Raw genomic sequence first — 21,164 nt, forward strand, 5'->3', positions numbered from 1 at the left:
CCTGGAGAGGATCTTCCTCCGAGGAAGGTGTGAAGCACCTGGGAGGCGGGAGCTGTGTGTAAGCAGGGGCTGCTCAGGGCTCAGCATGTCTTTCATCCAGGTAGACAAGGACTCAGATTTTCCTCTCCAAAACCTCCCCTATGGGGTTTTCTCCACAAAGGAGGAGGTGAGTAACAGCAAACTTTGTTCTTGGGATGTTGTAATTGTTCCAGGGCTATGAGAGAGCAGAATTTCCCAGCAATGTGGGATAAAGGGAGATTTCCCAGCCTGAGAAACTCATGGGCTTCCTGACCTGATGGCAGAGCTGTAGTTGACACATTGTCTGTTTCCTTAGTGTGGTTATTTTGATTACAGCTTCTTTGAAACTGCACAAAAGAAATCAGAAGTGGTAATACTGATGAGAAATACTTTGGCTAATATGTACAGTAGTTCTTGTGTGGTTTTGATCATTTCTGTGACATCATTTAATCTGTGTTTGACCCTTCCACTCCCTATGTAGAGGCACAGTACATTTCACACTCAATTTTTTAATTTTTAACTTGGTCTTTCATTCTCTTCACACCGTGACCCTTAAGAAACCCCATTAACTACTGCTCTTGAGGAGTTTTGTTGGTGGCTGCCAAAGCATTAAACCAGGGCACCAAATATGTCTTTTACCTGTTTTTGCAGCTGACCCATTGTGTTCTATTGGGTGTAAGTTTATGCAATGCTGCATTAAGTGTGTGCAAATGTGTCATGTTTAAAGCTGGGCCCAAAGCCTGCCAGCTGAGCCAGCTCCAGGCGTTCTATTTTATAATGATCACATAAGAAGACGTGACTCAACCTTTCTACTAAAGAGGTAGCTCTCAATTCCCAATTTTCATGAGAACTGAGCCCAGCTAGGGTGGACCTCACACCTCTGAGTGCCTGACAGGATGGAGCTCCTGGAGAAAGGGAAACAAGCCAAGAGCTGCTTATCAGAAGGAAAAAGTGGAGAATTTATTTGTCATTGCCTATGGAAACTTCATCATCATCTTCTGGTTTCTGCTAGTTATCCATGTAGGTTAAAAAAAAAAAAAAAACCAACCTGAAGATTGTGTTCTCTGATGTGGCATTTTCTGAAAATAAAATGAGATGGTGTGTTTAATCTATTCCAAGATGTGCATGCTGTTATCTAGCAAGTTTGGATTATTTTTCTGCCTTCCTCAGTAACTGTTCTCTGAAAAAGACATCTTCACTCAAACCCTGTGAAATGACAGGCAAGACTTACAGAAATTATTTAGGAGAACAATGTTCTGATGGTAGCTGAATTTTTTAATGATTTCAGGCTAAAACAATTGGTGTCATTCCTGCCTATCCCAGTTACAAATTAACCTGACATGACCTTTAGTTTTTTTCTGCAGGAATGTTTGCTGAATAAGTGCCTACTACCACATTTGGAATCTTGTTTGGAAATTAAAGGTTGAAAAATAGGTTTAATAGCATGCATCTTTGAAGATGGTTATTTTGGTGAGCTGCTTTTCAGAGTGGCTGTAATAGCTTGCCTCTTTTTGCCCAGAGACACAATGATGGAGGCTGTGGTGTGTTTCTGCCCCGTGCAGCTGCCCTGGGTCTGTCGCCACTGGCTCCGCACGGCCCGGGCCATGAACAGGAGCTTTGTCTCCTGGGCTGCATCTGCGCCATTTCCCATGTGTGGGATGCTGTTCCTGCAGCCAGGATCCAGCAGGGATCCAGCCTGGGCTCGGTGTGCTGTGAGGATGGATGGTGCAGGGCAGCCTCGTCCAGCGAGGCACAGAAACCATGTGCCTGGGCATGGTGTGTCCCCAGAGTACCCTCACCAGAGCACCCTCTGTCCTCTGGGGAGGAGCTGGGCTGCAGAAATGGCTGTTTCTCCAATGGCATGCCCACAGGAATGGAATTCACCCTGCCCATGGCCTCTCTATGCCTCTGTTCCCCACTGGCAGGAGGAGCAGGAGTGTTTTCTCTCTTCGCAGCATACTATAGATGTATGGGCTTATTCTGCAATGCTTGTTGTTAATGAGGGCTGTTAATGAGCAAGCCAGCCTCCTTCTAGGGGAAAGAGGACAGGGAGAAAAACCTCTGCTTGTTGTGCTATTCTTTCCCCAAAAAGATGGGGATGAGGCTGTTTTCCACCCTCAGGGTCTGCAGGGAGTCTGCAGTGATGCTCTGCCCATAGGGCTTTACCTTTTCCAGCAGCCAGACTCAGGTGGCTCTTGATGGTTCATTGCTGTGGTTCCAGACCTTTGTCCTGGACTCTCTGTGGTCACTGTCTCCCCCTATGCCCTCTTTGGAGCATTTTTGCCTACAAGCATAAACTTTTCTTCTTTTCCCCTCTCCTCTTGCTGCTTTGCAGCCTCGGCACAGGCTTGGGGTGGCCATTGGGGACCAGATTTTGGATCTCAGCGTCATCAAACACCTTTTCAATGGACCAGCTCTTGCCAAACACCAGCATGTCTTTGACCAGGTATTTATCAGAGTCTGTTCTAATTTCCACAAGCATTTAACAAATATTCCATAAGGCACTTTAGCAACTTGTGGTGAGAAGATAAAGAACATGAACTGGAAATATGTTGTCAGGCAGGTTCTGGTAGAGCAAAAACCATCACAGGTGTGACAGCAAGGACAGCAGGGGCATGGGGGGGTCCAAAGGTCATTTTCTAGAAAAGAGTCCTCATCCTTTGGCAATGCAGGTGTCTGACACAAAGCTTAAATGTTAATTCACTCCTGCTTGTGCCCTCAACACTCCATGGGTGGGATATTACACAGGGAGATTGTGTAAAGGGTAAATATGAACAACCTCTGTCTAGAGCTGGCTGAGATACCAAAGCCAGCAGGGCCTGCAGTGGTGTGTAAGGATGGGTGATGCCAGCATGCAGCAGGTCCTGCTGCAGAGGGCTTGGGGGTGTGATGGAGATGTGGGCAGCCATGGGCAGGGGATGGATGCTCTGGGCAGCCGCAGCCACATAACCCTGGGCACGGGCATCCAACACTGGGATGGGAGTGTGGGACATCTTCCTGCAGTGAAGGATAAGCAAAATGTGATTTTTTTTCTCTGTCCCTGCCCCTGTGTGTCACTGCCAGCCCACCCTGAATGCCTTCATGGGGCTGGGCCGGCCGGCATGGAGCGAGGCCAGGGCGCTGCTGCAGAAGCTGCTGTCAGCTGCAGAGCCCACCCTGAGGGACAACACGGAGCTGAGGAGGAGGTGAGGGAGCACAGAGTGGCAGGGGGAGGTGGCAGCTGTGCCCTGTGTCACCTGAGTGACAGCACACCAAAACCAACACTCTGACGTGGCCACCTGCGTGGGAATGAACTGGGGTTTGAGCACATCCAGTGCTTCCTTCTCTTAATTACCCAAAGATTAATCTCTGATTAATCCCGTGACTGCCCGCAGAGCCAGGGTGTCACCCTCCTCCTGGGAACAGCCAGCTCTGCCCTGGGTGTGTCCAGAGCTGCTGCTGCCTCTCTGTGGGGCTGGGCTGGTGCTCTGGCCACCCCACTGCACCATGGAGACACGGTTCAAGGGTCTCCACCTCTCCCTCCCTGCCTGTCACACCTGGAGCAGGAAAGGGACATCCCCAGTTTGTCCTCAGTGACTTTGCTACTCGACTTTCCTAAAACTGAGCATGTGGTCACAAATTGGCTTCAGCTTTGGGGCTGTGCAGTGGTGTAGGGACAGGAGACTCTGCTCTGTTCTGTGCTGATGGAAAATGTGGGTGTCCATCAACCCCACACCTCTCCTTTGTCTGGAGCGATGCTTTAGGCACCACAATACCTGCCCTGGCAGTGAGCAGGAGCTGTTCCTCCCTGTCCTGCCAGAATCAGGCAGAATTTAGGATTTTAGGCGTTGAGCTGCTGCTTGCCACATGAGCAGGGCCAGCAGTTGGAATCAGAGCCCCCAGGAGCCATGAGCTCATCCTTCCTACCCAGCAGAGGCACTGCTGTCCTGGGCAGGGCTCTGGGATTTCTCTGTGCCCCTTGGGAATCCAGGGCTGCCCCCTCCCCACTCAGCCCCTGGCAGCTGCTCCCTTGCTGCAGCCATCCCAGGAACAGCAGCCTGTGCAGCCACCAGCTTTTCTGTCAGGTTTATTTTTTAGGGGTTTTTTTGCAAACTAAATTAAGGAAGAAGCTGGGGGATCAAGTCAGCCTCTTCCATGCTTCTTAGGGGTGGGAGCTGCAAGTTTTCTGAGATCTGAAGGCATCATTTTTCATTTCAGGGCATTTGTGCCTCAAGCTGCTGCGACGATGCACCTGCCTGCGCACATTGGTGAGTGTGGGGGCAGCCAGGGCACTGCCCTGTGCTCCCACAGGAGCAGCTGCTTCATTTCCAGCTGCCCCAGACAGACACATCACGGCTGTGACAGGGAATGGGCTCTGCAGCAGCCACAAGGAGATTATTGCACATAATGAAAGCTAGGTGCTGTCTGTGGCACAAGAATAAAAGCCTGGGGAAGCTCAACAGCAGCCAGAGCGCTCCTGGATGCAGTTTCCACTAAATCAGGGGTGTCTGCTGGTACATAACTCCTGTCATCAGCTTGGCATCACCACTGGCCTTTGTGACTAGAGCCAGGAAAGAAACACTTGTTCAGTTTCCAACAATTTCCCCCTTTTGCCATCAGAAAATATTTCAGATGTTGTGAAGTTTCCAAGGCAAATATTCCAGCACAGCCTCGTGAACTAGTATGAGTTTCCACTCTGCATCCCAGATCTTGCCTCCACTCCCATGAAGACTGCTTTGGGATCCCTATATTCATATAGATACATGAACATTTTCTGCTTTTAGCAGGAGTTTGTGTTTGGACCCAAACCAACCTGACCAAAGTCACCTGAGGGCATGACCTGCACAGGAACAGGGATGTGAACTTGCCCATTTTCTATCCAACTCAGTTCTGAGCTGGCTTTTGCCTTCCTGGGGGCACAGGCCTGGCTTGGGACAAAGTCTAGCCTGTCCCAGATGAACCATGAGGAGTTCCTGAAAATAGTTTCATGTTGAACATGCCCTGTCAGACAGTTGCTGGCTCCTGGCTCCCACGGCTACTGGGAATGGACTGCCCTGGTGTGACCGAGCTGGATCCCACAGAAATGAGGCATATTTAGGATTCCACAGCCCCTAGGTGCAGCTCTGTCCCATGTGTGGTCCCTGCCTCTCCTGGCTGGCTGGGTCCCCCTCTGGGAGGCTGAACTGCAGGGGAGAACTCACTGCTGGATGCTCCTGGAGCTGCTGGATAATTATTGAGCTCCCTGACCAAGATCATGCAAATACACCCTCCCAGACGGTGTTTTCCCCTCATTGCTGTGTTTTCCCGTGGCTCAGGAGTGGGAGATGTTTGCAGGGATGGCAGCAGAGGGCAGCAGATGTCCTGAGTATCGCCCGGGTCTCTGCGCTGCTGCTGCCGGCTGCGGGGAAAGCAGCGGGAATTGCTTCACTATGGAAAGGGCGCTGCTGCTTTGTGTCCTGCCTTTCCCCTTCTCTTCTCTGCAGGAGACTTAAAAAAAAAATTATAAAAGCCATTTTTGTCTGCATAATGTATAGGTGAACTGTTAATCCCCCCTTTATGCTATCACTGACATCCCTGAGTGTGACCGTGTTCACAGAGGTCCGAGGATGAGGGAAGAGACGAGGATCTGACTCCATGTTTCAGAAGGCTTGATTTATTATTTTATGATATTTATTACATTAAAACTATACTAAAAGAATAGAAGAAAGGATTTCATCAGAAGGCTGGCTAAGAATAGAAGAAGAAGGAATGATAACAAAGGTTTGTGGCTCGGACTCTCTGTCCAAGCCAGCTGACTGTGATTGGCCATTAATTAGAAACAACTAACATGGGTTAATCACAGATGCACCTGTTGCATTCCACAGCAGCAGATAATCATTGTTTACATTTTGTTCCTGAGGCCTTTCAGCTTCTCAGGAGGAAAAGTCTTTAAAAAAGATTTTTCATAAAAGATGTCTGTGACACCCGAGCGCTCCCCCGTCTCCTTCTCTGCTCCTTCCATCACCAGCAGTGCTTTAGCCCCCACAGATGAGGGACTTGGCTGCCACTGATCCCTGTTTTATGGCTTCTTTCCCCATGCAGGAGATTACACTGACTTCTATTCCTCACGCCAGCATGCCACAAACGTTGGGATCATGTTCAGGGGGAAGGAGAACGCTCTGATGCCAAACTGGTGAGTGCCTTGGATTGCTCCCTAGTGCAGCATTATTTTGCAGGTTTATCCTTACATACACATGATGTTTCAAAGGTCTGAGTAGGTTTTCAGGGCCACACTGGTTTCTGTTCTTAGCAGATGAGAATCAGTAATGTCCAGAGTTCAATATCAGAACCAAATTCCACACATCCCCAGCCTCAGCTGAATCTGCACTGCCCTTCATTGCAGGGGCCACACCAGTTACTGTGCAGCCCCCCAGTTCAAAGACAGATATACCTAAAAAAATTAGGTTTTGCTGAGTGACAAGAGAGCAGAATTTAAGATCCAAGAAATTAATTGGAGCAGTGGCACAGCAGTGCATTAAGACTGCAGCAAGGCTTTGTTATTATATTATATTTCGCTTCCATCTTTATATCAGGTAATGTGCTGAGGTCTGTGCACATGCATGCAGAGCTCCTTCTCCTTGCACCTCACACTCCTGTGGTGCTTCCACCCCAAAAGCTGCTCTGGCACCCAGCTAACCCAGGCCTGTGCTCTTTCTCAAGGCTGCATTTACCTGTGGGTTACCACGGCCGGGCATCCTCTGTTGTGGTGTCTGGGACACCCATCAGGCGACCTGTGGGACAAACAAAACCTGACAATGGTGAGTTCTGGGGGATTTTACTCTGGATTCTTATTTCTTTTATTCTGTAGTTTAGCTCCACATCATAGAGTAGTGGAGTGGAAGGGTCTGGGATGCCTTGCCTAAAGCCCAGCCTGGGGTCAGGGCAAGAGAAAACCCTGGTTTAAGTCCATTTTGTGTTCCATGCCAAGCAGCACCAGCTGCTGTTTCTTTTTGGCCATTATTTCTATTTCCCTAGCTTCCTCCCTCTTGTGATATATTCTTGCTTCTACCCACAGATAAACCTCCAGTGTTTGGTGCTTGTAAACGTCTGGATATCGAGTTAGAAATGGTGAGAGGCTTTTTTCTCCTTATGACTTCAAATATATTAAAGTAGAAACAGAGAAGAAAGGGTGTGTTTAGCTTCTTCTAAACTGAATGGCCCATGAGGCCCACTCCTGTGTTCCTCTCTGAGCTGTCAGTGCTGCAGGCAGTAAGGATTTCTGTGGCTCAAACCTGTGCTTTGGGTGAGGAGCAGGGTGCCTTATCTCACTGGGAGGTTTGCTCATACAGCTCTCAGGCTGGAAAAAGCTCACCTGGCCAAAGCTGAGCACCAGTGGTGCAGTCAGGCAGCAGAATTCTTTTCCACAGCCACCACAGCGCATTTCCTGGTCAGCAGTTACCTCTGCAGCCAGGATCCATCAGTGGACACTGGGGGTTTGAAGTCCAGGCCGTCTGCACCTTGTGCTGGAGCAGAGGAAACCCTGAGTTCTTGGCAGTGGGATTCAAACTCCTGATTTTCCTGTCTGGAAAGTTAAAACCTGTGCTGTGGGTGTTGTAAAAAATGTGGTAGGAAGGCACATCATGCTGTGGCTTAGTGTGGTCCAGCAGGGAGGGTTCCATGGGATTCTATTAAGATTTATATCATTTTAATAGCTGATATAATTTTTGTATGTTTTATTCCCAATCCCTTTTAAAAAAGTACTGGAAGGAGTGTAATATTGATGGAAATGGCTATAAAAATGTGGTGAAACTCTTTAATGCTGTCAGGGGAGATGCAGTCCCCCAAAGTGGGGTTCCCATGGTGCTGCCATGGCTCTGCCTTCCAGCCTGAGCTCTGCTGCTGGCTGCTGCAAGAACCGAAGGGAAAACTTCCTCATTGTAGACAGAAAGAGACAGCTGAGATTTCCTATAAAATCCTCTGCACGTGCAGGCTGTGGACTCCTAAGGGAATGAGTGCAGGCACCCAGTTCATGGCCTGCTTTACTTGATGGGCACATTTCTCCACCTGTTTTTCCCCACTGTCTCATCAGGCTCCAGCCACGTTCAGCATCCCCCTGGATGACTCTAAACTCCTTCCTGTTCCCTGTCTGCAGCAATCAGCCCTTCAGTGGGCAAACCTGTTCTGCATCCGGCCTCCAATTAGGAGGGACCATTTTTTCCTCCTGCGTTTTGACAACATCGTGCCCTTGTTTAATTCCTGTCTCTTAGCAACACAGAGCTTTTAAGTAATTCAAGCCTGCCAGCTTCATGGAGGGGAAGAAAAGGGGAGCAGGCCATGGGTTTTGTCCAAATGTGTGTGGGAAATGGTGCAAAACTCACCCTGTCCAGCCTCTGTTGCTGCTGACCGCAACTCTCCGTGCAGTAAAGATTTTTGGCTCCAAAAACACAATCAACACGTTGCTTTTTAATTTTTTTATTTATTTTTGATTTCAGGCATTCTTTGTAGGTCCTGGAAACAAGTTTGGGGAGCCCATTCCCATCAGCAGGGCCCAGGAGCACATCTTTGGGATGGTGCTGATGAACGACTGGAGCGGTGAGCGCAGCTCCACGGGAAACCCCAGAGAGGCACAAATTCCATATTCAAAATAGGAATTCATATTCTTCAAAAATTCATATTCTAGCAGAACTGAGCACTGAAAACACTGGTGCCGCTGAAAGGGATGAAAATGAAGTGTTCCCTGTATCAATCCATCTTTGATCAATTAGTAGAACCAGAAATTGCTGCCTAATGAAGATTTATTTACTTATGAAAGGGCTAATTTCAGTCTAGTTCCTTCTGGGCAGGGATGGAGGAGTCATAAGAATGGCGATACCAAGGATGGTGATTGATTTCAGTGTCAGGAAAAGGATTTGGGCATCACAAATCCCCCAGTCTCCGAAAGATTTAAGTGTTGAAATTCTCCCTATGGCTGGCAAAGACCATTAGCTGGGTATAAAATGATTATTATAAATCTATTTTTATAATTTATATATAATACATTATATATAATAAATTATAAATATTATAAATTATAAAAAATTAAAGCGGGGGTAAAAATACTGGTCATATGGAGATGATCTGGTTTGTTTTACTTATTGCTGAATTATCATCCTAATCTAGCTGATGTAAGAAAATTGGGTTGAAAATGGATGGATTAAAATTAGGGATTTAGGCATAACAGCTAGAAAAGGGCTGGGGATGGCAATTTCAATTCATGTTACTCTTTCATTGGTCTGATGGATGTGCAATTGCTGGGATATATTTACCTGAATGTTCTCTTCCCAGCCCGTGACATCCAGAAGTGGGAATATGTTCCTCTGGGTCCCTTCCTGAGCAAAAGCCTTGGCACAACCATCTCTCCCTGGGTTGTCACCATGGAAGCTCTCATGCCATTTGTGCTGCCAAACCCCGTGCAGGTCAGCAAGAGAAAAGGTTGAAATAAAGGAAAAGCGGTGCTGGGAAAATGTCAGCAGAGCTGGAAGGTGGCATCAGCAGGAATCACTGAGCTGCCTCCATGCCAAGGATTGTCTCCATGGAATTCACAGCTGGGATTCTGCTTCTGAGCAGATGAGGGCAACCAGGGCCCCCTGGGTTCAAGTGCTCATTGATGTCACCGGCCCTGGCACGTGTTGTGCTGTCATCCTGCTTGAGGGGGGCAGAAAAATCATCTTTAAAACGCCTGGAAAATAAACTAATCAGAGCTTCTTCTGGGTCTTTGGTAGCAGTAAGTGTTGGAGAGAGGCTGGAGTCAAGCCAGAGCACTTTGTTCAAGCATTTCCAGTTGTCTGCATTGTGCAGGTGGTTAAAACTGGAATAGATAACAGAGTCTTGCAGAGACCTCACCATCTTTGTGCAGACACAGAGCAGAGGTGTGCTGGCACTCTGTTTGTGCTGGATTAACATCCACACTGCAATAATGGGCTTGGCTTTTGCAAGCCTTGTGCAGAAAAAGGAATTGGATTACATGGATATCATGCCTGTTCAGAAAGATCTTTAAAAGTGTGTGCATTAGACCAAAGAAAAGTGATAATCTGAGCAGCAAGAATGGTGAAGTGAATGGGTTGTGCAGCACAGGCTGGATACACCAACACTCACTGGAATGTCTTGTGGATTGTTAAATTCCTTTTGGTTTATGATGTGTTTTATGTTCCTTTAGGATCCCAAGCCGCTGCCCTACCTTCAGGATAAAGAGCCCTACACTTTTGACATCAAGCTCTTTGTTGCCATTAAAGGTATGGCAAAGCTGAGTGGGTTGCAAAGCTGCAATTGCCAATTAAATTTTGTGTGCTCCTTCTTCTCCTGCTTTGCCCAGGGAAAGGGGCAGAGCTGCTCTGCTCCCTGCTGGCTGTGCAGCACTGTGCCAAGCAGGGAGTGCTCCCCTCGAGCAGGGTCCCTGAGGGCTCTCCCTGCGCAGCCAGGGCTCACCAGGGCATGGAATGAGCAGATTTTGGGGGATCCAGATGTTAACCCAGCTCAGACCCCACCTTAGGGCCCTGCTGACCACAAGGTCCAGGTGTTTCTCCCACAGGAGAGCAGAAAGTGGGAAATGGGCAGCTTGATGCTGCTCCAGTGCAACCCACGCACTTGTTTTCTATGAAATCCCGGTCTTCATAGCAATAGAAAATGTTATTACTGCTTTCTCACTAGGGATTACAGTGATAAAAGAAGTCTCCATCCATCTGTAAAATAAAAAGACTCCGACATCATTCATCCAACACAAACAAATTGCTTCTCTTCTTTTTATCCTTTATTTTCTGCAGGAGAAGGAATGAGCACGCCAGCTACTATATGCAGATCCAATTTCAAGGTAAGGCTCCAGCATCTTTTGTTTATTTGCAATCTTGCTGATGCCATCAGCTCCAGCCCAGGCAATTTCAAACCCTGCTTTTTGCATTAGACTCATAGAACAGGATCATAGAACCACTAAGGTTGGAAAAGACCTCCAAGATCATTGAGTCCGGATATTAACACAGGACTGCCAAGCCCACAAGTAAACCATGTCCCTCACAAACCTTTTGAACACTTCCAAGGATGGTGAATCCACCACCTCCCTGACCAGCCCAAAATTTTCCAAAAAACTTAAAAAAATTTATTTTTGAAAGATGAAATGAAGATGGTGATGGTTCCCCCCTGTCAGGTGGGAACACCTGAATGCTTGGTGAAGGGGACAGCTCTCCCTGCTGCTCACTTTGGGGTGCTCAGAGCATCCTTAGCTCTGTGCATTTGGCAGGGAATTGTCTCTTGCAATGCAGCTCTGCAGCCACAGCTCTGATTTGGATGCCACTCACTGCTGCCAGCCTGAGCCTGGATCTGCCCCATCCCCTCTGTGGCTCTGCCTCCACCCCCTGAATGAAACCAGGAGATTTATGTGCCAGCTGCAGCAGTTCTCAATCCATTTCATATTCACATTTGGCTCTTTGCATAGTAATTACCTTAATCAGTAAATCAGTAGTCAGCAAATCAGTAATAAGCAGATTTTTCTACAAGGCTGCTAAAACACTGGGTGTAATCATGGAGCTTGGGTCAGCAGTACTGGTCTTTGAGGGGAAGAAGAGGAAAAATGAAATCCAGCTGAAATAAGAAAAATTTTGTGACCGTGTTCACAGGAGTCTGAGGAAGAAGGAAGAGATGAGGATCTGACTCCATGTTTCAGAAGGCTTGATTTATTATTTTATTATATATATTATATTAAAACTATACTAAAAGAATAGAAGAAAGGATTTCATCAGAAGGCTGGCTAAGAATGGAAAAAGAAAGAATGATAACAAAAGTTGCTGTCTGGGACGGAGAGTCCGAGCCAGCTGACTGTGATTGGCCATTAGTTAGAAACAACTGCATGAGACCAATCACAGACGCACCTGTTGCATTTCACAGCAGCAGATAACCATTGTTTACATTTTGTTCCTGAGACCTTTCGGCTTCTCAGGAGAAAAAATCCTAAAGAAAAGATTTTTCATAAAAGATGTCTGTGACAAAATTTTAAGGGACTAAATTGCATGTTAAAGTGTGGGGTTTATGAATGCCGCAGACCAGGCCACACTCTGCACAGCCTAATGGCCACCAGAGAAGTTTGTCCTTTGTTGCCTCCTTGCTTCAGCCCCTGTTCCTCCTTCCCCCAGCACATGTACTGGACCATGAAGCAGCAGCTGGCTCATCATTCCATCAATGGCTGCAACCTCAGGCCTGGAGACCTGCTGGCCTCTGGCACCATCAGTGGACCTGTAAGTGTTGAAACCGTGCCAGTCACTGGTCAGCAACCCAGAGCCAACAGAGCAGGGCTATGGGCTGGGCCCTTCCTGACCTGAGCACCACAAAACCATCTGCAGCTCTCCCAGGCACTCTGGGGTGCTGCTTTGGTAGCCCCAGATTCACACTGAGAAGGGGTTTGGTTTGGGTAGGGTTTTGCTTTGCTGGTTTTTTATGTTGTTGAGTTTTGGGGTTTTGATCTCTCCTGTACTTGTTTCTCTAAGAACTATTTTACAACAGATGCAAAATAACTTCTGTGTGGAAGCATCCTCACAATCCATTTGCCCTCTATGAAATGCAGCTTTTTATTTCTGAAAAGAATGTAAAAGATGCCTGGGTATAACTTTTAGTTTCTCCAATGAAGCTGGAGCCAGCTTCACAAGCTTTCACTCCCCTTGAGCTGCCATTTGTGGCAACCCTCACTTTCTGAACCACCAAACACAAATCCTGTACATGCTGACTCAAACACAGCCTCAGGTAAGTTGTTTGCAAGCTGGGATGCCTGTACTTCACTTTTGAGCATTTCTGAGGTGCTTTTTGAGTCTTCAGATTATTGTACTGCAAAAGACATTAAGAACTCACAAACACCAGCTTTGCTCTTCTGAAGAACAAAATGTAATTAAAAATCTGAAAGTGATTACAGAAAAGCACTGGATTTGTAGAAATCTCCTCCACTTCTTTCCATTCTTGCTGTGGCAGACTCAAAATGCTTTTACAGGTTGAACACTATGTTAAATACACCAGATAACAGCTGTAAGCATCACTAATAATTCTTGTTAATAGCCAGCAAGAAATTAAAATGCAAAGTCAGGAAAAGGACCCGATGTATCAATGAATTAAATCAACAGCAAAACTCTGTTCTGGAGAGGTAACATTGTGTGTCTGCTCCCAGCAGCAAGAAGCTGAACAGCAGGAAAGACACTAAAAAGTTGTTTATTTGTTTCTGAACTCTTGCTGCAGGAGCCAGAGAGCTTTGGCTCCATGCTGGAGCTGTCCTGGAATGGCACAAAAGAAATCCCTCTCGGCAGTGGGCAGTGTCGGAAGTTCCTGCAGGATGGAGATGAAGTCATTCTGACAGGTAAGGGCTGGAGAGCTGCTCTGGCCCTGCAGCAAGGACACATGGCCATGGGCTGAGCCAGCAGGACAGCCCCTGGTGCGGAGCTGGGCTGTTCTGAGCACGCCTGCCGTGCAAGCACAGCTGTTTCCATCCTGCCTGTGAGGAGGCCAAAGCTGTGGATGGATATTGCCCTGCCATAAATGCTCTCTAGAATGGATTATTTGCTTTGCTAAGTCCCCAGTGCTCTTGCTATGCCACTGTGTGAGCACCAAGGAGATGATGGAGGTAGGTTTGCCTTTATGGGTAAAAATACTCCAGGACTAGGAGCAGTTGATCGTTGAATTGTTGAATTGTTTCCTCCACAGTACAACTTTGCATGTGGAGCAGAGCTTGGAAAATGCTAAAAAAAGTTATTTTTCAAATAATATTTCATTTGTAACCTAGGCCTATTCAGAGAAGTGTGTTGCAAATCAAGTATGAGTGAAACAGCATGGAACCTTCTAGAGCAGCTGACCAGCTCTCCTCTGAAGAGGGCTCTGCTTGAGAGCAGTTTCATGCTGAGACATGGTTTTAGTGTTCATCTTGATAATCTAAGGATTTTATGAATTAAAATCTACCACAGTGTTTTGTGATCTAAATCTCACTCCTACTTCATTTTAACCCAAAGCCTAGTGCAAAACAAATCTATTTTTTCCTTTCCTCTCATCTTTGGGGTGCAAATATTTGGCAAGAAACTTTTGTTTCAAGCCTGCAGTGTCTTTGCTGTGTGACCTGCTGGGATTTTGGGGAATGTCCTGTGGGATGTTGAGTGTCACAGCTGAGCCCCAGCCAGTGCCAGCCCTGGCTCTGAGCAGCTCCGTCCTGCTGATGTGACCAGAGATGTCTGCACATGGCTCAGGCAATGGGGAAAGGCTTCACAGGAGTGACTGAGGGCAGGAAAATGTGAGTGACAAACTCCTGGGCAGCTGCCTCGTGCTGTGATGTTAATGAGTGCCTGTGAGCCTGGGCTCAACCCAACCTGGACTCCTAGGGTTTTTTTTGACAAAACAGTTTAAAATTATAAACTGGTTTTCTCTGAAAAAAAAAAAAAACCTAGGAAAAGTGAAGAATTTTCGGTGATTAAGAAAAAATAGATAATATGTAAATGTAAAATATATACTGGATAATATACTGTAATATATACTGTAAAATATATACTATATATACACTATATATATATATACTGTAATATATACTGTAAAATATATACTATAGATATACTATATATATATACTATATATATTATATATATAAATAAATGTAAAATATATACTGGAATGTATATATTCCAGTCCCCTGGCAATTCCAGTGCCTCCTGCCTAGCAGCCCATCCAGTAGCCTTGAAAATCCTGTTTCTGTGAGCTGCTGCCAGTTTGACAGAGGAAGATGCTGAGACAGCTGGAGACTGAAATATTCTAGAGAGAGCCATAGGTGATGAACCTGAGCAGTCCCCAGTGCCCCTGACACCCTCCAGCCCCCTCCAGCCCAGTGAGTGTCCGTGCTGCAATGTGGAGCCACCTGAGGCTGCTCTCTGCAGGCTCCCACAGATGCAGGGACCCTCCTGCAGCAATCCCGAGTGCCACACTGCCCTCCAGTCCTCAGTCTCCCTCAGCAGCTGTGCCAGAAGCCCTAAATAAGGGTGCAGTGAGGGCTGATGCACATCCCTGTGGATTTGCACACCCCCTATCCCTTTTGGCAAGGAGCCCCTCACAGTTTGGGATGGGGAGCCAGCCTGGGGACAAATGTGACCAGCCCAGGAGCCATGCTCTGCCTGCCCAATTAACAAGCTGTGTTAATTCATTAAGTGCTTTGAATCCTGAATGTCTTTAATGTTTAAAGGTGGCATGATGGCATTGCTGTAGGCTGGGGAAGGCAGGGGGCAGTGCCAGGGCAGTTGTTCTGCTGGGCTGGTTCACACTGGCACCGTTTGTGGCTGTGGCACCAGGGCAGTGCAAGGAGCTGGGGCTGTGTGGGAGCTGCTCCTGTTTATTTATTCATTTATTGATGTATGGCAGGTCCAGGGCCTTAGGGCACCCCTGGGGCAGGGCTGGTGCTATTCCATCCCCTCCCAAGGTGCTGCAAAGTGCTCAACACATCATTTCTGGTTTTCTCTTTCAACTCTGTATTCTTACTCCCCACCCGGGACCTATTTCAGAGACTTAACACACAAAATGAGAGAAATGTATTTCTCCCAAGAAGTGGCTCAGCACGGCAGGGGAAGGCTCCTGGCGGTGCTGGGCAGCCAAAACCCCTCAGCAGCTCCTTGGCACCCTCAGAGCTCAGGCCAGGCATGCTGGCAGACCAGGGCTGGCTCTGTTCAGTGTGCTGCTCCTTGGTGCTGCTCTAAACTGTGCCTGACAGCAGGGATAACCAAACTGGGCTGAAATCATCAGCTGCTGCTCAAAGGAAAGCTGGCAATGAAGCCTAATGAGGCACATGGAAGCTGAGCTGAGCCTTACAGTGCCTTTTTCCACAGCTGCTTGAGGATGAGGATTACCTGGCAGGTACCAGGGTGGTGTCTGTGGTTTACACAAGCTCTTAGAGACACCACTGGCCTTGGAAAACTTCATTTCAGCCTGGCTGTGAGGGCTGCACTGTGGCTTAGGGCTGGCAGGGTCTCTCTTTGTGCTGCAGTCACTTTGGCTGCTCTGCAGCCTGAGCCCACCCTTCCTCTTCCTCAGGGGAGTTTTCCCCTGATCTGTGCTAAGGGTGGGAATTAGGGGCTGTTCTGCTGAGCTCCTCCTTGGCTTCTTGAAGGCAGCTGCTTTTTATCACATGCAGGTGATGTATTCCATCAGGAAAATCCATCTCTAGCTATGAAATCAGTCCTTAAAATGCAGCATAGGGCACTTGTCCTTCCTTTGATCAGCTGCTGTAGCAGAAGGCTGCAGAACAGACTTCTCAGAGGGGCCAGGCTGTGTCCCCTGCCCTGCCTGCAGCTTTGTGGTGGCTGCTGTTGGTGGAGCAGCAGGAGGAGCTGCAGCATCCCTGTCCCAATGCCACCCCCTCCATCTCACAGGAGCAGGGACACCCAGAGCTGTCCCGCAGTCAGAGATGCTGTCACAGCCCCTGAGCTCTGCAGCACCCCTCTTATGTAACACAGGATTAATGAGAACTTGGAGTCAGATGCTGGATTTCTCATGGAACTAAACCACTTTAGCCAGTGAAACAGCTTCTGCAAGGGCAGGAGCTGCTGTTTGAGGGGTTTAATGACTGCCTTTCTGGCTGCCAGCATCCCAACATCCCAAGAGCAGCCCTGATGCTGCAGAAAGAGAATCCAGATTTATTTGATTAATTGCAGGGCTGGGCCAGGCAGTGAATCAGTTTGCCAGGTAGATTGATGGTGCTGCAGGTTAGGTTTGAAAACAGAAATATTGCTGGCACATCTTGTTTGTTCTCTGATCAATTCACTGAACTTGCATATTGCTGTGTTTAACAGTTTGTGCTTCTTTTCTCTCATATTCCTGAGCCACTTGAACTCTTCCAGGTGGTCTTTTTTTCCTGCCCTTCATTGCATATCTGAGATGTTTTCACTTGGTTTTAGTCCCTTTATGCCTTTATTCACTTTTATTCCTGGCTAAACCCTGCTGTCCTCACAGAACAAGCTGTGTGTTGTTTCTGTCCCCAGGGTACTGCCAGGGCAATGGCTTCCGTGTGGGATTTGGCCAGTGCTCAGGAAAAATCCTTCCAGCCCTGTCCAATCCATGAGGCCTGGAGTGATGTGGCATCCAAGGAGGAATCCTCCCACCTCCACCAGTCATCCTGCTTTATTTAGATTTATTATTTTTATATGAGTGATTGTAATCTTACTCTTTTTAATTATCAATAAATATCTTAAAGGTGAATGTGGCTTTCTGGTGTGATAAGAAAAGGATTTCAATGCTGGCCTAAAATTCTCAGAATATGAATAAGGTGATTGACATGGAAAATAAGATTCTTAACTCTTCTACCATATTAATGTTTTTTTCATAATTATAAAAAGAGGCTTTCAAGTAAGCTTAAATATTCAGAGAGCTAGGCTGATGATAAGAGCTGAGACTCCATGCTGGCTTCCTTTTTGCACAGTGTTAATATGCTGGAGGTGCAACCCTGGAGCCGAGCTGCATACAGTTGTTAAAACTTGTAGACCTTCCTGAGCAAGAGTTACATGCCAGTGCTCTAAAATAATTGGCAATAATTTCCAAAGCAGTTTGGAAATGTGACAATCAACACTACTGAAGGCAACAGGCAGGATGCCCCTGCTCCTCCTGCCCTTACACAACCAGAGCCAGTTTTCTGCCCCAGAAAGTGACTGATTCCAGCCCAGAGATGGGGGACTGTGTTGGGGCACCCCTCAAAAGGTCATGGTCAGGAGATCACCCTTGCTCCTCCTGCCCTGTTTAGAGAAGGGAATTCCCTGTTTCTCTCTCACCCTGTGCACCAGCATCTCTTGGTGAGGAGGGAGGAGGAATTCCATCACTGGGGTGATCCCCAGGCACCCCCTGGTGGCAGTGACACCCTGCCACTCAACGGGGCTGTGACAAGGACACCGAGCAGGCCAAGCCCCTTCCTGCACCCTGAAAGCGTCTGGAGCCACAGCATTCCCCTGCAGCAGCCAGTAAACACAGCACATGCCACTTTCCTCAAGTGTAAAGGGCATCTGCTGTCTCCTGCTGGCCTACAAATCAATTTAACTCCATGGCCCAGTGCCAAATCACATCAATTAGAGGATATTACTGACTGGAGGAGCTCAGGAGACCGGATAATGAACTGTGGTGTAGTGCAAGGGGAACTTGTTAAATATTTGCTTGGTCCTCAAAGTGAAGAACCTGATGAGGCTGCTGGCTCCATGTGGTGACAGTAGGATGAGCCCATGCTGCTGCTTTTCCAGGCTGTCCATTGCTGCTGGAAAGCTCTGCCAGGTATTTTTGCTGATGTGGGCTGCGAGGACATTGATGTCATCCTGGGGAGCACCTGGGGCTGACAAGGAATGTGAACCTTATGGCCATGCAGAAGAGGAAAATGAATTTGAAATGAAAATTAAAGAAAAAAATGTGGCAGTGTATATAAATCACTGCTAATGGGGCATGGGCACTGTAATGGGCTCTCTTTCAGTGTGCCACAATAATAGTTCTTTAAAGAGTGATACTTGGAGGTTTATCCCCAAATTTCCTGATTTGGAAAACACTGGCTCTTTGTTGTTTATCAAGGAAAAGCTATTTTGCCTTCAGGCTCTTGGAGCTGATAAATAGGCAGATATTTATTTAATGTACTCTGACTGGATCATCAATTTATAGTTGCTTTGTGCTATCTTTTGACCTCAAAGGACAATTGTGAGTTGACACCTTCCCTCTTGGATTTAGAAACAACCCATCCTGTTCCTCTGGCTTTGCTCCTGACAGCAGCAGGAGGACACACAAAGCATTTATCCTGGAGAGAAATTTATTTGCAGAAGCCACATCCATGGTGCACCCCGGCATATCTGATGTCCTGGAAGGGAAATGTCTGAGAGAGAGCTGATACTGGGGCAATGTGTCATTGGCCAGCAGCTGTGACCTTGATGCAAGACACTGCACAGCCAAGAACTGTGGTGTCCAGGCTTTCTGGGTGCAGGAATACTTAGGGAAATATAAATCCATTGCGATCTTCCTGAACTTTGAGCAAGGTAAAGGTGAGTCCTGCACACACCCAATGAACTCCTCTTCCCAAGAGCCGACTGGATGCTGCAATTCCTGCCAGCCAGTGGGAATTGGGGTTGTTCCCTTCTGCTCAGGCAGGTCAGTGGTGCTGAGCCCCCAAACCCAACCAGGATGGAGGCAGCCACCCACAGATCCTTCCAAGCTGGCTCATGCCCCAGCCCTGAGGGAGGAGGTGGCTTTGTGGCCCCTCTGTGCGTCCCTGGCCCAAGCACCACGCTGGGGATGGGTGGGAGGAGAGAAGGGCCCCTGTGGCCCCAAGGTGACTGAGCTGAGCTCCTCCTGTCTGGGGACACCTGGAGAAGTTCCAGATTCCCAGAAGGTGGGTAATTTCTGGAAAGGACCTCGGGCACAGCAGGTTTCAGAGGTGAGCTGGACAAAGTCCAAAATCCCGGGACAGAGCTCAGAGTCATCTGCTGCCTGCTTGGATGGGGGCCAAAATGCCAGGGTATGACAGAAAAGGAGAAAAACTCTTCTGTGTGCCCAAGACCACTTTCTACCCTCCCAGAAGAAGGCAGTGGGCTCTGTGACCATGTTCACAGGGGTCCAAGGATGGGAAGAGACGAGGATCTGACTCCATGTTTCAGAAGGTTTGATTTATTATTTTATGATATATATTACATTAAAACTATGCTAAAAGAATAGAAGAAAGGATTTCATTAGAATGAAAGAATAGAGAAAGAAGGAATGATAACAAAGGCTTGTGTCTCAGACAGAGTCCGAGCCAGCTGACTGTGATTGGCCATTAATTACAAACAACCAACACGGGTTAATCACAGATGCACCTGTTGCATTCCACAGCAGCAGATAATCATTGTTTACATTTTGTTCCTGAGGCCTCTCAGCTTCTCAGGAGGAAAAATCCTAAGGAAAGGATTTTCCATAAAAGATGTCTGTGACGGGGCTCTTTTTGGGTGGGCACTGTGGAGAAGGGGGGTCCATGGCCAATGCAGTGAGCCTGGAGCCACAGCACTGCTGGTTCCCATCCCTGCCAGGGTGCCCTGGCTCAGGGACAGTGACGGACACACTGTGCTGCAATCTGCTTTGGCCTGGGGCCAGCAGCACCCACTGCCTGGGGGAAAGCAGCCTCTGACCCAAATTTTGGGACACACACAGGTGATATGGGCACCTCCTGCTTGCTCCACCTCCCCTGGGCCAGCTGGGGTCAGTTTGCACCCTGGTCATTAAAAATGGAGGTGATGGAGCTTTCCTCTTGCTTTGGGGGAAGTTGAGCACTGGTGAAAGGATCAGGAATGAGAAAGTGTTTCAGCCTAACAGGCTGACTGCTTGGAAAAAGTTTATTTTTGAAATGCCAGTTTCACTTGGGTTGGTTGCCTCTATAAAGAGCTCCCCATGCACTTCTGGAAGATTCTGTTTCAGTTAGGGTTGAGCATGGCTGCCTCTGCTTCTAGAAGTTACTAATTTTCATTTGATTTAGATGTATTTTTCTTAGTTTGCTTATAATCTGGCTTCAAACATAAGTGGAAAAAACCCACAAACAGACTCAGAGCTCCTTTTTCACTGCCCTATCACAGCACCCGGTTTGTGGGTTTGTAACCTGTGTGTGGAGCAAGAAAATCCTTCTTGGATCTTCAGAAGCCCGGAGGAAAAAGCAAAACCTTTCTGCTGTGTCAGCCACCTGAGAGGCCTCATTCAGGATCATCCAACGTTGTGTGGGGAGACAGAGCCTCGCTCATGACCAAAGGAAATGGAAATGTGAGTTTAAATGGAAAGCACAGCTCCTGAGCTAGCCTGGAGCATCCTTCTCCTGCCTGAGCAGAGGTCAGCAGTTCCAGGAGCAATCCATGCTGGAGCAGAGATCCAGGGGTGAGTAGTGCCTGGCTGTTGGATGGATGGGAACTCTTGGAGGGGTGCAGGAGCTGCTGCTGGGCTGTGCTGATTTATCACAGGTTGGGCACAGAGGCAATAAATCATGCTGCCTGAGACTGTTCCACCTGCTTTTGTTATTTTGCTGGTAGCAAAACTAAAGGCAGCCACTGTTTAGTACTTGGAGATGCATTTTCTTACAGATCAAAGCGTCGTCTGGTTGGTGTGTAATGAAAAAGCTGGGAGTAATTTATAGTCGTGCTGTTGGTATAATTAAGTGTCACCAAAAAAAAAAAAAAGCATGG

At 47.6% G+C, this 21,164-nt stretch overlaps 1 protein-coding gene across 1 annotated transcript; it reads left to right on the plus strand.

Annotated features, from left to right (window-relative positions):
- Positions 1-17,202, plus strand: FAH (fumarylacetoacetate hydrolase). The gene is made up of 14 exons (XM_059482284.1): positions 1-166; positions 2,354-2,464; positions 3,082-3,203; positions 4,216-4,265; positions 6,079-6,169; positions 6,697-6,794; positions 7,052-7,104; positions 8,469-8,568; positions 9,301-9,431; positions 10,172-10,247; positions 10,776-10,822; positions 12,135-12,236; positions 13,222-13,339; positions 16,986-17,202. Exons 1-14 carry the CDS (start codon positions 86-88, stop codon positions 17,063-17,065), a joined length of 1,260 nt encoding a protein of 419 aa, XP_059338267.1. The 5' UTR covers positions 1-85; the 3' UTR covers positions 17,066-17,202.
- Positions 17,203-21,164: the final 3,962 nt, after the last annotated feature.

The sequence above is a fragment of the Ammospiza nelsoni genome, chromosome 14 (genome assembly GCF_027579445.1).
Source record: "Ammospiza nelsoni isolate bAmmNel1 chromosome 14, bAmmNel1.pri, whole genome shotgun sequence".
NCBI classification, from domain to species: Eukaryota; Metazoa; Chordata; class Aves; order Passeriformes; family Passerellidae; genus Ammospiza; species Ammospiza nelsoni.

Excerpts from the sequence above, each read along its gene's own strand:
- FAH (XM_059482284.1), top strand. The coding sequence starts at position 86 with ATGTCTTTCATCCAGGTAGACAAGGACTCAGATTTTCCTCTCCAAAAC. Across the intron at positions 6,170-6,696 it reads AACGCTCTGATGCCAAACTG|GCTGCATTTACCTGTGGGTT; the intron begins GTGAGTGCCTTG and ends CTCTTTCTCAAG. Across the intron at positions 10,823-12,134 it reads TATGCAGATCCAATTTCAAG|CACATGTACTGGACCATGAA; the intron begins GTAAGGCTCCAG and ends TCCTTCCCCCAG.